The sequence below is a fragment of the Leptopilina heterotoma genome, unplaced genomic scaffold (assembly GCF_015476425.1).
Source record: "Leptopilina heterotoma isolate Lh14 unplaced genomic scaffold, ASM1547642v1 Lhet_45, whole genome shotgun sequence".
Classification (NCBI taxonomy): domain Eukaryota; kingdom Metazoa; phylum Arthropoda; class Insecta; order Hymenoptera; family Figitidae; genus Leptopilina; species Leptopilina heterotoma.
The window spans coordinates 1,623,958-1,637,914 of NW_025111086.1; the positions used below are offsets into that span (position 1 = coordinate 1,623,958).

At 30.1% G+C, this 13,957-nt stretch overlaps 3 protein-coding genes across 3 annotated transcripts; 1 reads left to right on the plus strand and 2 right to left on the minus strand.

Moving 5' to 3' along the window:
- Window positions 1-72: 72 nt before the first annotated feature.
- On the minus strand, window positions 73-2,381 carry LOC122507108 (ruvB-like 1). Its single transcript, XM_043619649.1, has 3 exons — window positions 2,142-2,381; window positions 1,195-1,870; window positions 73-928 (listed from the first exon to the last, which is right to left on the minus strand). The coding sequence occupies exons 1-3, from the start codon at window positions 2,280-2,282 to the stop codon at window positions 375-377; spliced, it is 1,371 nt and encodes a 456-aa protein (XP_043475584.1). The 5' UTR covers window positions 2,283-2,381; the 3' UTR covers window positions 73-374.
- Window positions 2,382-2,812: 431 nt separating this feature from the next.
- LOC122507224 (RNA polymerase-associated protein CTR9 homolog) lies at window positions 2,813-10,254 on the plus strand. The gene is made up of 14 exons (XM_043619833.1): window positions 2,813-2,954; window positions 3,554-3,621; window positions 3,707-3,805; window positions 3,894-4,133; window positions 4,220-4,792; window positions 4,913-5,032; window positions 5,111-5,421; window positions 5,614-6,139; window positions 6,275-6,469; window positions 6,530-6,646; window positions 6,799-7,109; window positions 7,192-7,514; window positions 8,279-8,447; window positions 8,591-10,254. Exons 2-14 carry the CDS (start codon window positions 3,583-3,585, stop codon window positions 9,219-9,221), a joined length of 3,654 nt encoding a protein of 1,217 aa, XP_043475768.1. The 5' UTR covers window positions 2,813-2,954; window positions 3,554-3,582; the 3' UTR covers window positions 9,222-10,254.
- A 409-nt stretch (window positions 10,255-10,663) lies between these two features.
- On the minus strand, window positions 10,664-13,931 carry LOC122507226 (solute carrier family 35 member E3-like). Its single transcript, XM_043619836.1, has 5 exons — window positions 13,166-13,931; window positions 12,890-13,042; window positions 12,714-12,796; window positions 10,943-11,081; window positions 10,664-10,793 (listed from the first exon to the last, which is right to left on the minus strand). Exons 1-5 carry the CDS (start codon window positions 13,655-13,657, stop codon window positions 10,689-10,691), a joined length of 972 nt encoding a protein of 323 aa, XP_043475771.1. The 5' UTR covers window positions 13,658-13,931; the 3' UTR covers window positions 10,664-10,688.
- Between the last annotated feature and the right edge of the window lie 26 nt (window positions 13,932-13,957).

The window sequence follows — 13,957 nt, forward strand, 5'->3', positions numbered from 1 at the left end:
ATTAGGATTATTACGAATTAAATTGTTTAAACAATTGTGTCAAGTTTTATTTAAAAAAAAGATCGATTGAAATAAATTAAACTATTTTATTGAAATTGAAGAACTAGATTCTTGGAGTGTATTCAAAGAAATTAAAAAAATAGTCATTTTCTTAAGAAACTAGCTTAGAAATTATAACATTTTTTTACGTCGTTTAATTTGTCATTCCAAAAAAAAATCTAATTTAACTCTTATAAATACTCTGATAAAGAAATATTTCTTAAATTCTCAAACTATTTTTGAAACACTTTTTTCTGAAAAGAGAAAAAATTGTTTAGTCTCTAAAAATTTGTAATATTTTTCGTAAATTGTCACTTCTTGCGAAATAAAAAAAACTATTTCATATATTTGCCAGCATGTTGAGTGAGAATTTTAGCCGATGATTTTGCGTCGAGGAAAAGACTTTCAACCTCATCGACATCCTCTTTCTTTATATTCGTCCGACCATTGACTTTGGCAATTAAAGCTGACGGTGTGAGAAGTTGCACCACATAACGAAGTGTTGTCTTTGTTCCAATATCGCCGAGAATTGTAAGCGCCTCATCGTCAATCTGTAGACCCTCAGTTGTCGCTCTCAATTTGACAATTTGTTCAATTTCATTTTTCGCATACGGCAAAGTTTTAATTATTAAAAGACGATCCAGCAGATCCAGTGGAATACCGTGCGATGAGACAATATCTTCTGTTCCACGAATTATACATTGTCCACGATTTGTGGCGAAAATTACAATTGGAGCTATTGCACTCTCTAGTGCACGATGCAAATAAGTGAACGTTTCAATGTCCAGCATGTGAACTTCGTCTATGAACAAAACACCGGGGACTAATTCTGCGATTCCTTGATCGATGTATTTGTTTACCACTTGGTTTATCTCTTTTCTTAATTTGTCTGAAATTTTAGGAAAAGGTTAGAAAGAAGAAAGGAGAAGAGAGACAGAGAAATCATTAATTGAAAAAAGTTGTTTGCAAATAGTCAGAAAAATTCTAAAAAGTACTATCCGAGGCCTGAAAGAGAACCTTTGAAAGAAAAGAGAATCTTTAATATATAAATTATTTCAATTAGGAATATAAGTAGGAAATTGTAAAAATAATAACAAACTATTAGGAAATTATAGGAAAGAATAAAATAGTAATTAGAAAAATCTTATACGAAACCTGTAATTTCCGTTTTCTTTGGTTTCATCAACTGTCCCATCATGGACATAATATCCTGACCGCCCTGAGGTCTCGAGTTGGCAACGTCCAAATCGTGTAAAGTAACATCCTGAATAACCTCCTTCTTTTTATGAACGTCACCCTTGGGCAAGGGAACGTACTCCTCGGCTTCTAGATCAAATTCAGTGGCAAAATTGTCACTTCTCCCTTGTCTTTTGACAGCACCACTATTCGCCTCAATGTAAATAACATCGCCCGTCTCCACTTTCTCCTTTTGCAGGGATTCGTATATGGATGGATCCAATTTCAATTGTTTCGTTCCTTTTGCCGTCTTGAGTCCAACAATAACATGCGACACTGTTTTTCCATAACCACCCATTGGATTTTCAGTTTCGATCGGTGTCAATTCAGTGACTTCGCCCTCATAAACCTCTTTTGTCTCCTTGATTCGAAGTCCAATTGCCCGACGGAAATTCTCCATCAAAACTTCGGTCTTTTTAATTTCCGAACTGAAGACCTCGGAGCCGACCATTGGACAGAAGGGCACTTTATTTCCTAATTCTTGCGCTATCGCGAGGGCAATTGCCGTTTTTCCAGTACCTGGAGGACCTGCCAGTAGAACTGCTCGTCCTGCCATTTTTTTCGATCTTATCATGTCTACAACGATTCCGGCAGCCTAGAATAGAATTAAATTCTATTTATTTCAAAATAATTCAAATGAATTTATGTAAACAAGAGTGAATTTGAAAAAATGTTTTTTTTTCGAGCATGAAAACGCCGGCATGCTTTTTTGAGGTTATGTTGATGCAAAATTAAAACATTAAAAACTGGGTATTCTTTGTCAATAGCTAGGGAATAGTTAATTTTCTTAAAAGTAGATTAATAGGAAGAAAATACGGAGCAGTGAATTAAATATTTAATATTGGAGTGGAAATACTCCTTCTAACCTCTCTGGCCATTTCTTGACCAACAAGTCCCGCTGCCACTGGATTTGCTATTCCATTTTCGTCTAATCCCAAACCTTTTATATGCGTATGAGCAGAAATTCTCTGCGTTTTAGCAGCACTTTTAACTTCCTCGATTTTCATGATTTAATATTATTATTTTCTTTGTTTATAACTATTTTTGCCTGCGCTTTTGTCGCTTGAATGTTTGATCGAAATTTCTGAATCGCAAAAAGCAGTGTTGCCAGATTTATTTGTTTTCAATTTTCCCGCCGAAATATTTATTCAAATTGTTTCTTAAATTGCTTAAATTTAAAAATACACAATCCGTTTTATTTTTAATAATTTAACTATATAATATTTAAACTGATTAACGTTTTAATATTATATCCGAAGAAAAATGAAATCTGAAAAAAATTCAAGAAGACGTTATTGGCAACACTGTCGTCAACTTTTTGTATTTCATTATTATTTATAGTTCAATTTACACAACAATTTTGTTGAGTAGTTGTTTTTGTTTATGGTTTGCAGAAGGAAAGATTAGAAAAAATTTGTTTACACGATTTCTTGTAAATTTATATTTATTTTAACTTTTTCAGAGGACGATTTAAATTGGCGGCGGGAAAATGAACCAATTGAAAGCGTCGTCATAAAAAACGTCGTCATAAATCTGTCATGGCGAACGGAAGGACGATGGACGCTGTCGTCATTTTTCAATAAAATAATTCGCAAAAGTGAGGTTATTTTGTGAGATTATGGATTTTCAAACCGGTTTATTTTCATAAATTGTAAAATCTGGCGATTAAATAAATAAAGGTGAGTTTATTATAATAATGAACGTTTATTCGCTAGCAAAAAAGTGATTGAAACCATGTTTTAAAGTTTAAAACCGGTTCAGAAGTGATAAAAAATAAAAAGTTGTCAATCCCGTGATTGTTGAATTTATTATCTTGTTTTATCTCAACGATATTTAAATTATTTACATACTAGGTTTGAAAATGGGTCTTTTTTATTAAAAGAAACAATTCCAATGACAAAAAAAATTGACACTAAGTGTATGAATTGTTTATAGTTGAAAACTCGTATGTAAGGTATAACTATATATATAATTAATTTATTTTCTAAACAGTTGACCAACATATGGAATATTTAAATAATTGTCGGAATTCTGTTTGAAAATTAATTTACCGATTATTTTTGGTAATCTTATAGAAATTCTTGTTCTATTATTTTCATTTGTTTGTAACTGTTTTATTTTTATTGTAACTATTTTGATTTTAATTATTATGATATAATTATTATTTAATTATTATGATTTTTATCATAACATGTTTGCAATTATTATTATGACTTATTTTTCATTGTAAATAAGTTTTTTTAATGAAGAGAACTAAGATGTTTATTTTGTTTTGTAGAAAGAGTGCGGTCTAAATCGCTAATTGCGATGGCGGCCATTGAGATACCGCTTCGTGATACGGATGAGGTACGTTATTGCGATAAATATATTTTCCAATTGTTGTTATTTACTAATTTGCATTTTTTGTTTTTTTTTCTTCGACAAAAATTAGGTGATCGAGTTGTATCCCGATCAACTTCCTGATGGTGATGAAGTTCTCGGAATTCTACGGCAGGAAAATGCAAGCCTTCACATCTGGGTCAGCTTGGCCGTGAGTATTTTATTATTTTAACTATTAATTAATTTAAAGAAATTTTTATATATAAATATTCTAATTTATTTTTGTTTTCTACTTTTAGCTTGAATATTACAAGCAATCGAAAATTGATGATTTCATTAAAATACTGGAGTCATCGCGTCTCGATGCAAATACAAATTATCGAGACTTTGAGAAAGATCAGATGCGAGCTCTTGACATGTTGGCTGCATATTATGTCCAGGAGGCGAATCGCGAGAAAAATAAGGATAAAAAACGTGATCTCTTCACGAAGGCCACTTTACTTTATACAACTGCTGACAAAATCATCATGTATGATCAGGTGGGATTTTTATTCTTTTAGATTCGCTCCGGAATATGAATATATTTATTAATTTTTAATTTACAAAAATTATTTTCGTTCGATAGAATCATTTATTGGGACGTGCCTATTTTTGCCTTCTGGAAGGCGATAAAATGGATCAAGCAGACGCGCAATTTAATTTCGTTTTGAATCAATCGCCAAATAATATTCCATCATTGTTGGGAAAAGCTTGTATTGCTTTCAATAAAAAGGATTATCGTGGCGCATTGGCATTTTATAAGAAGGCATTGAGAACGAATCCAAAATGTCCAGCGGCCGTGAGATTGGGAATGGGACATTGTTTTATGAAAATGAATAATCCGGAGAAGGCTCGTTTGGCTTTCGAGAGGGCTTTGGAATTGGATAGTCAGTGTGTTGGCGCTCTCGTTGGACTTTCAATATTGAAATTAAATCAACAATTGCCAGATAGTATAAAATCGGGTGTTCAAATGCTCTCCAAGGCGTACACAATTGACTCAACAAATCCCATGGTTCTCAATCATTTGGCGAATCATTTTTTCTTCAAAAAAGATTACAATAAAGTTCAACATCTCGCACTTCATGCTTTTCACAATACAGAAAATGAAGCGATGCGAGCTGAAAGTTGTTATCAATTAGCCAGAGCTTTCCATGTCCAGGTAACGAAATTATTTGAAATTTAAAAATTGTTAGATTGCTCTTCTCTATGAGGAAGCAAAAATTAATAATTAAAAAATAATAATTTATGAAATAAATTAAAAATCGATTTTTTTTCAAAGGGCGATTACGATCAGGCTTTTCAATACTACTATCAAGCGACACAATTTGCACCGCCTGTTTTTGTGCTTCCGCATTTTGGTTTAGGACAAATGTACATCTATCGAGGAGATTCTGAAAATGTGAGTTAAATATCGATAATAATTTTCGAAGAAGAAAAAATTGTAATGTGTTTTTTTAACTTTATTTTTACTTCTTAGGCGGCTCAATGTTTCGAGAAAGTACTCAAGGCTCAACCGGGAAATTATGAGACAATGAAGATTCTAGGCTCTCTTTATGCAAATTCAACTTCTCAATCGAAGCGAGACATTGCCAAGAATCATTTGAAAAAAGTCACTGAACAACTTCCGGATGATGTGGAAGCCTGGATTGAATTGGCACAAATTCTAGAACAATCCGATTTAAATGGAGCTCTCAATGCTTATGGAATTGCAACAAAAATTCTCAAGGACAAAGTCGGAGTTGATATTCCACCGGAAATTCTCAATAACGTCGGCTCTTTACACTATCGGTAAAGTTAATTTTTTTTTTTTGAAACTCAGGATTGCCATTTGTCATGGGAATTCAGGGAAAAGACAGAGATTTTTATTAAAAGTACTAGAATTAAATTTTTGAACTCAAAATAAAATGCTGAATGTCTTCGTTTTTATTCTCATTTCTTTTGCTGAATGGCGAATTTTTTTTACAAACATTTTGTTTACAGTCTCGGCAATTTGGAGGAGGCGAGAAAAGATTTGGAGGAATCATTGTCGCGCTCGAATCAAGAGGCAGAACACGATCCGGGTTATTATAATTCAATATCAGTGACGACGACATATAATTTAGCGCGATTGAACGAGGCCTTGTGCACATTTGACAAGGCGGAAAAATTGTACAAAGACATTTTAAAGGAGCATCCAAATTATGTTGATTGTTATTTACGACTTGGCTGCATGGCACGTGATAAGGGACAAATTTACGAGGCTTCCGATTGGTTTAAGGACGCATTGAGAATTAATAACGAACATCCTGACGCATGGTCACTGTTGGGTAATCTTCATTTGGCAAAAATGGAATGGGGACCGGGACAAAAGAAATTTGAGAGAATTTTAAAAAATCCGACAACAAGCACCGACGCCTATTCGTTGATTGCTTTGGGCAATATTTGGCTGCAGACGTTGCATCAGAGTGGAAAGGATAAGGATCGTGAGAAGAGGCATCAAGATCGGGCCTTGGCCATGTATAAACAGGTAGAAATTATTTTATTATTTTTTAATTCTAAAAGATTGAATCAATATTAACAAATATCTATAATAAAAAAAAATATCTAAAAAAATATCTATAATTTTCTTGTCGAATTTTTTGTTTATTGTATGATTTTTCAGGTGTTGAGAACTGATCCGAAGAATATTTGGGCTGCAAATGGAATTGGTGCGGTGTTGGCACACAAGGGATGCATTAATGAGGCGCGAGACATTTTCGCTCAGGTGCGAGAAGCGACTGCAGATTTTTGTGACGTTTGGTTAAATATCGCTCATATCTACGTTGAGCAGAAGCAATACGTCAGCGCTATTCAAATGGTAAGATTAAAAAATATTCTTGAAATAATTTCAATTTTCATTTCCTTTTTTTTTACACAGTACGAAAATTGTTTGAGGAAATTTTACAAATATCATCACGTGGAAGTGTTGCAATATCTCGGACGAGCTTACTTCAAAGCGGGAAAACTTCATGAAGCTAAAATGACACTGTTGAAGGTAAATTGTAGACATTGCTACCTTATAAATAAAATATAGAAGTTTTTAATTTACAATTTTTTATTATAGAAAATATGAAATTAATAATTTTCTATTATAAAAGTTATAATTTTTTCGTTTTAATTTACATTTTTTGATGATTTGTTTCGCAGGCTCGTAAAGTGGCGCCTCAAGATACGGTTCTGCTTTACAATATTGCTCTCGTTCTGCAGAGACTCGCGACTTCAATTTTAAAAGACGAGAAATCAACTCTCACCACTGTATTGCAAGCTGTTCATGAACTTGGACTGTCAAATAAGTACTTCCAATATTTAGCCTCACATGGAGATCGAATGGAAACATTGGCTGAAACTGAATCACGACGTTGTCAAGATTTATTGTCTCAAGCGCAATATCATGTGGCGAGAGCTCGACGATTGGACGAGGAGGAGAAACTACTTCGCAAAAAGCAGGAAGAAGAACGGTAAAACTTTGGAACATTTGAACGGTTGTATTATTTTTTTCATTTCTAAATTATTAATTGTTTTTGTCGTTTTGTCAAATAGGCAAGCTTTCAAGCTTCGTCAAACGGAGGAGCAGCAAAAAATGGCGGAAATGCGAAAACAGAAGGAAGAGGAGATGTTGCAGAAGCGTCACGAGTACAGGGAGAAAACGAAAAATGTGCTATTATTTTCGGATATGCCGTCGGAGAAGAAAAAAGGAAAGAAGGTCAGAACTGATCAGTACGTCAGTGACAGTGGTTCGGAGGGTGGTGATCGTAGGGAAGATGTGCCACGGGAGAAGAAACGCAAAAGAAAATCGAGTACCGAGAGGAAGCCGAAGGGCAAAGGAAGAAAGAGGAGAGTTGGTAGTGGTGACAGCGCTGGAGGTAATTTTTTTATTTACTCTCAACAAGAGGGAAATTCAGGGTTGTCACAGGTCAGGAAAATCAGAGAATTCAGGGAAAAGTTATGGATTTTTATCAAAAGTAATGGAAAAATTAAGTCTTTTAGAATTCGTAAGAAAATTCTGAATTTCGGTGTCGTTTTTGTTTGCCTCATAAACTATGAAATTACCACCAATTCTAATACAAAACCTTTAATTTTTTCTATTTCTGACAATAATTTCTTTTTAAACAACTTAATTCTTGAACAACTATCATAAAATTATTACTTTGAAATTATTTAACGAATAATTATATTCAAGTATTTCAAAATTAATTGAATTTTAAGAGTCGCGATTACACTTTTCATAAATATTAGATGAACTTCGAAAGATTTCAAACTGTAATTTTGTAAAATTTCAATTTTAAATGAATTTAATTAGAAATTTCAAAGAACTTAAATTTTTGAAATATTTTAATAATCCAAAATTCTTCTGAAATAAGTTTTATTTAATTTTTTAATATATATTTAATTAATTATTAAAAATCATGCATTTATAGAAGAATTTTAGTTAGAAACACTAAAAAATTTGAATTTTAGAGAAGTTACAAATGTTTGCCGAAATTCAATCATGTTCAAAATTTTTTTAAAATTCTCTTCAAAATTTCAATTATATTTAAAAATAATAAAATTATTCTCCAAAATTCAATTATTTTCAAAAGTTTTTTTTATAAAATTCCAAACGTAAATATTTTTTTCAAAAAACCAGGTTCAGAGAGCGATAGACCGAAAGCGAAACGAGGAAAGAAACTGGGAAGTTCGAAGAAATCGAAGAAATTCCAAGTCGAGACTCCCAAAAAGGGACGAATCATTTCTAAGGAAACAATATCAACGAGTGAGTCAGACAGTGACGATAATCGTCGTAAAGCCTCCCGCGGGTGAGAACAATTCCAATTTTCTATTCATCACTTGTATTATTTATTTATTATTATTTTTTTTATTTATTTTCATTTATCTCTTCTATTATTTTTCTTTCTTATTTATTCATTTGTTCATTTATTTATTTATTTATTTCAAGCAGAGACGACAGCGAGAAAGAGGGACCAAGTGGAAAGCGAAGAATCGTCTCCGACTCGGATGGATCACGATCACGTTCACGCTCCCGTTCACGATCAGCCAAGAGTAAATCGCGATCGAGTTCAAGATCACGATCGGGTTCACGAAAATCTGGCTCTCGTTCAAGATCACGATCCGGATCGCGAAAGAGTTCTCGATCAAGATCAAGATCATCATCAAGATCAAAGAGCGGTTCAAGAAAATCACGTTCGCCATCTGGTTCACGAAAATCACGCTCACGATCAAGATCTGGTTCGAGAAAATCAAGATCGAAATCCGCCTCACGTTCACGTTCCAGATCGCACTCACGATCTAAATCAAGATCAAAGAGTCGATCCGTTTCTCGTTCACGATCGCGATCAGGATCGAGAAAGAGTCGTTCCCGCTCAAGATCGGGCTCGAGGAAAAGTGGATCTCGATCAAGATCTGGCTCGAGGAAGAGTGGATCACGTTCACGATCAGGCTCGAGAAAGAGTCGATCACGTTCAAGATCTGGCTCGAGAAAGAGTGGATCTCGTTCAAGATCTGGCTCGAGGAAAAGTCGATCACGTTCAAGATCCAAAAGTGGATCACGCTCGCGGTCTGGCTCACCATAATATTCTTTTATATGAAATGTATGAAATATTTTACTTGTATATTTAGAAAAAATGCGAAAATCAAATATTGCATTGTGGATTTTTTTCTAGTTACAGGAGAATTTATGCTTGATTCATTTGCAAATTTGACGTCAAGTTTTTTGAAATAATAATTTGGAAATTTTTGATTTCTGATATTTTATGAAACTTGATTTTCAATTGGCAATGAATTACGTTGGAAATTATTTTTTTAGAATTTGATTCTATTTACAGTTTTGTCGATTTTTCCGGATTCACCAGATTTTCAGAACTTAAGAAGAATTGTAGACTAATGTCGAAATATATGTATGTTTTCTAACATTAGAATCTTGTATGAAATGGAAGTTAAAAATAAAACATCAATAGTGGATTTTAGAGTAAATTACAGTGGTCTTTGAATATTTTACTTTCTTCTTTAAAATAGAATTTTCAATTTAAAGAAATACAATAATTATCGTAATTCTTTTTTTTTTGCAAATTGATTTTTTCTGAAGAGAATCGTTTATCAAAATTCGACCTTTTTTACTTTTTGGAAATGATTAAAATAAAAATAGAATTGAGTATGTAATTCTTTTAAAGAAGGGAATAAAGTATTGAAAAAAGAGTGTATTGTTTGAAATTCTCGCGGTCTTTGCGCGACGGGAGGCACATGCGTGTCGCTCACGATCAATAGTTGCTAAGTCAGTGTTTTACCAGCGGAAGGGATACAGTTAAGAGATTGCTTCACTTGCCGATTGGTACTTTCTTGTGCTTACTGTGTGCTGAGAATAATGAGGTTTTTTTTAGAAATCAAAAGATGTCTCACGAGGATAGCGCGAGGAGAATTCTTACTCATAAGCGCTGAAAAAACGAGACGTGTGATATATAAGAGCGATGCGGAGTTTCATTCAACAGGGTCCGATGCACCTGGGAAAAAAGCTATGATATGAGCCATGATATGTTTGAATCACAAATAAGCTATTCTACTTCGGTTGTAAATCAACAGTCCCTGCCCTAGGTGTGACTTTGACCTTTTGCTCCCGCGAACGATGATTTTTTTTTAATTAATGAATTAAAAATTCTTTTAATTATAATATAAAACGAAATATTATATTTTTTATATTTTTCAATATTTACAATTTTTATATTTTTAAATTCATGTTACAATTAAATTAAAATGAGGCTGAAGTCCGCAACGTTTGTAAAAACGAAAAATCAAAAAAGAATATAAAAATGATAAAGATTTGGAAAATATAAAAATTATAAATATAAATTTAAATATATAAAAATTATAAACAAATTTAATAAAACTCAAAAATAGAAGTACGGTGAAAAAAATCAACAGTTGAAATTTGTCAATAGATTAAAATTTAAAAAGATTTGGAATTATTATTTCAATGATTAATAATTATTCTATGAATAAACTTTAAAAATTCACTAAAGAGTTACTTAAAAAATTATATATTTAAATCAATCTTTTACAGATTGTGTAAAATATGGCAATTGCTTTTTTTTGTGTAAAGACATTCGTTCTTCAGTTGAAGATTGCGGCAGCAAAGTCTTGTTATCTTTCATCTGTAAATTTAAATATTAGTATTTCGTTGATAATTAAATAGATGATGACATTAATCATCAAATTAATTAATTGAATATCTAATTAATAAGTTAAACATCAAATTAATTAATTAACTTAATAATCTCGTCGAATTATTTTTTTTACTGACCTTAACGTGAGCGTATAAAATAATACCAACGAGTGTCAATGTAATTCCCATTAATTGATTGATGGCTAGGGATTCATGGAATATTAGTGATCCTCCTAAAAGCAGCAAACAAAATTTGGAATGTCCGACCATATTATATCTATTTGTTTAGTTAAGAAATATATATATTGTGAAAATGAAGTATCTAAACTACTTGTCTAAAGTAAAAACTAAACTTGTATAATCATTACAGGCTTCGCACTTGATAATTATTATTTTTTTTAAAGTAGCAAAAAAATTAAATTTGATGATTAAAAAAACAATTTATTATGTATTTTCTGATTTCTATAAAAAATATTAACTTTTTCTCTTATCCTGGTAATAATTTGATTTCTGAATTTTTCTAAAATGGAATTAATTTCCGAACTTTTAAAAATAATTAAAAAATTTAATAATAATAATAATAATAATAATAATATTTTCTTTTAAAAATAATTTTTAAAAGAAAGTAAAATTCTTTAAAATATAAATTTTATTTCAATGAAATTAAACAAAATTGCCAATTGATTTCAATTGTAAAATTGAATTTATTTTTTAATCAATTCTTATTAAAAAATTATTTGAGAATTTAATTATTTAAATACAAAAACAAAAAAAATTGATAGAATAATTAAAGATTTCTAAAATTGAATTTTATCAAAGTTTTTAAAAATAATTGAAAGTTTCCATGAATAAAAATAAATTTGTATGGAAAATAATTGAAATCCTGTGAAGAATTTTATTATTAATAAAAATCATTGAATTGTCACAAAGAATTATATTATTTTTTCTTAATATTTGAATTACTGAGAAAAAATTTCCGTGCTTTAGAAAATAATTGAATTTTTCTGAAGGAATTTTTATTAAAAAATTTGAAAATTATTTATTTTTTTCAAGAAATTTAATTAATTATCAAAATTTTTAAAAATACTTTAATTCCACCGAAGAATTTTATACAAATGTTTGAAAATTTGAAAATAATTGAATTGTTTTGAAGATTTTCATTGAAATTTTTAAAAATAATTGAATGCTATCAACAATTTTTCTTAAAATTGTAATGAAAATAATTGATTAACTCTGAAGAATTTTATAACTTATGAAAATACGTAATTCAATTCTTGCGACAAATTTTATTCAAATTTTTAAAAATAAGTGAATTGTTTTGAGGAAGTTAATTAAAATTTTGATAAATAATTGAATTGTTTCAAGCTATTTAAGTAATTATCAAAATTTTTGAAAATAATTTAATTCCTACGAAGAATTTTACAACCGATGAAAAAATGTAATTCAATTTTCACAGCGAGTATTATTCAAATTTTTTAAAATAATTGAATTGTTTTGAAGAATTTCATTCAAATTTTTGAAAATAATTGAATTCTTTAAAGAAATTTAATTAAAAATAATTAAATTATAAATAAAAATTTTATTAAAATTGTATTGAAAATAATTGAATTCCTGCGAACCACTTTATTATTTATAAAAATAATGAAAAAATAATAAACTGTAAAAATACAAATTCAATTTATTGTTTCAAAGAAAATTTAAATTCTATCAAGGGAATTTTAATAAAATCCAATTGAAAATAATTGAATTTTTCTAAACAATTTTATCAAAATTTTAGAAAATAATTGAATTATTTCATAATAATTGAAAATATAATATAATTTGAATATAATTGAAATTATATTCAAAGTAGAATTCTTGCGATGAATTTTATTATTTATAAAAATAATTCAATTCTTTAAAAGGATACGTTAGAGGCGATGTGTAACCGATAATCCAATAGGACGTGAGATTCACGAAAAATGCAATGATACCTGACAGAAGAACCATTGTCTGGAAAACAATACAAAAATTAATACTATCAATATCGATTTAAAGAATTAAAATCTAATTTAAAAATAAAAAAAAAATTGAATCCATTCTTACTAAATCGAACAAAGTCCATTCGAAAGTAAACGTTTTTCCTACAGGTTCGAAAAAGGGAATAACAACCCACAACATTATTGCCGATAATGGTGCCTGATAATACAAAAGTTGCATCGGATCCATTTGAAATTGCTTCTGTTTTTTATTGACCAGCTGAAAAGAAAGAGAACAATCAATAACAAATTTTCTAAAATTCTATAAATATCTATTTCTATATCTACAAAAATATACTATTTTAAATATTAATTAAAAAATAGAAATTGAAAAAATTCTTACAACTTGATATAGAGAAGTGACAATAACTCCTAAACCAGCGTAAACAGTTCCCAAAATATTGAACTGAATATCGTAATAAAAATTGAGAATGACACCTAATATTATTGGTATTAATGTCAACATGACAGTTATCGAGAATGATTTTTTGTAAAAAATTATTTGCATAAAAATAACGCATGGTGTTGTCAACATTTTGGCAACCTGATAAGTTCCAACAGTATTGTGGGCTAAACTCAAATTTGTCAGAACGACAAAACCACAGAATGACATTGCAATAAGGATCATTTCCTTAAGGGGAACATTTTTAATGCAAAACACATCGAATTGTTCGCAAATTATTAAACCCAAGAATGTTATTACAAAATGTATCATAGAAAGTGTCATGTTTGGAAATTCAATTTGTACGTAAAGCCATTTATTCAAAAGGACAATAATTATCGAAAAGAAGACATTTAATATTAAGTAACAAGTTGTCAATAGTTTTCTACTCATGATTATTGCTTTCTTCTTTTATTTTATCAATAATAATTGTATTATTGTTTTGAAATGTCACAAACTCTTAGGTTAGGAATTGAAATTTGAATTATATTTTATACAGCAATAAAAATTATTAAACACTTCCTGATGGTAATTCATGTTAATTACTATATTATTTGGTATTAAATTAATCTCATTTAAGTATATACAGAGTGACTAGAATTTTGGAAATTTTCAAATTAATTGTTTGAAAATTTGTTGTTATTTTTGTTTTTTTGTTGGCGCTTGGCACACTGGAATTTTTTTTAGCGCCTC

Bases quoted from the DNA above. Each gene is read 5' to 3' on its own strand.
- LOC122507108 (XM_043619649.1), bottom strand. From the start codon at position 2,282: ATGAAAATCGAGGAAGTTAAAAGTGCTGCTAAAACGCAGAGAATTTCT. The intron at 1,871-2,141 runs GTTAGAAGGAGT...ATTCTATTCTAG, and splicing joins GTCAAGAAATGGCCAGAGAG to GCTGCCGGAATCGTTGTAGA. The intron at 929-1,194 runs GTTTCGTATAAG...CTAAAATTTCAG, and splicing joins AAAGAAAACGGAAATTACAG to ACAAATTAAGAAAAGAGATA.
- LOC122507226 (XM_043619836.1), bottom strand. From the start codon at position 13,657: ATGAGTAGAAAACTATTGACAACTTGTTACTTAATATTAAATGTCTTC. The intron at 12,797-12,889 runs GTAAGAATGGAT...ATTGTTTTCCAG, and splicing joins AATGGACTTTGTTCGATTTA to ACAATGGTTCTTCTGTCAGG. The intron at 11,082-12,713 runs GTATCCTTTTAA...CTAAACAAATAG, and splicing joins GGTTACACATCGCCTCTAAC to ATATAATATGGTCGGACATT.
- LOC122507224 (XM_043619833.1), top strand. From the start codon at position 3,583: ATGGCGGCCATTGAGATACCGCTTCGTGATACGGATGAG. The intron at 5,033-5,110 runs GTGAGTTAAATA...TTTACTTCTTAG, and splicing joins ATCGAGGAGATTCTGAAAAT to GCGGCTCAATGTTTCGAGAA. The intron at 6,140-6,274 runs GTAGAAATTATT...ATGATTTTTCAG, and splicing joins CCTTGGCCATGTATAAACAG to GTGTTGAGAACTGATCCGAA.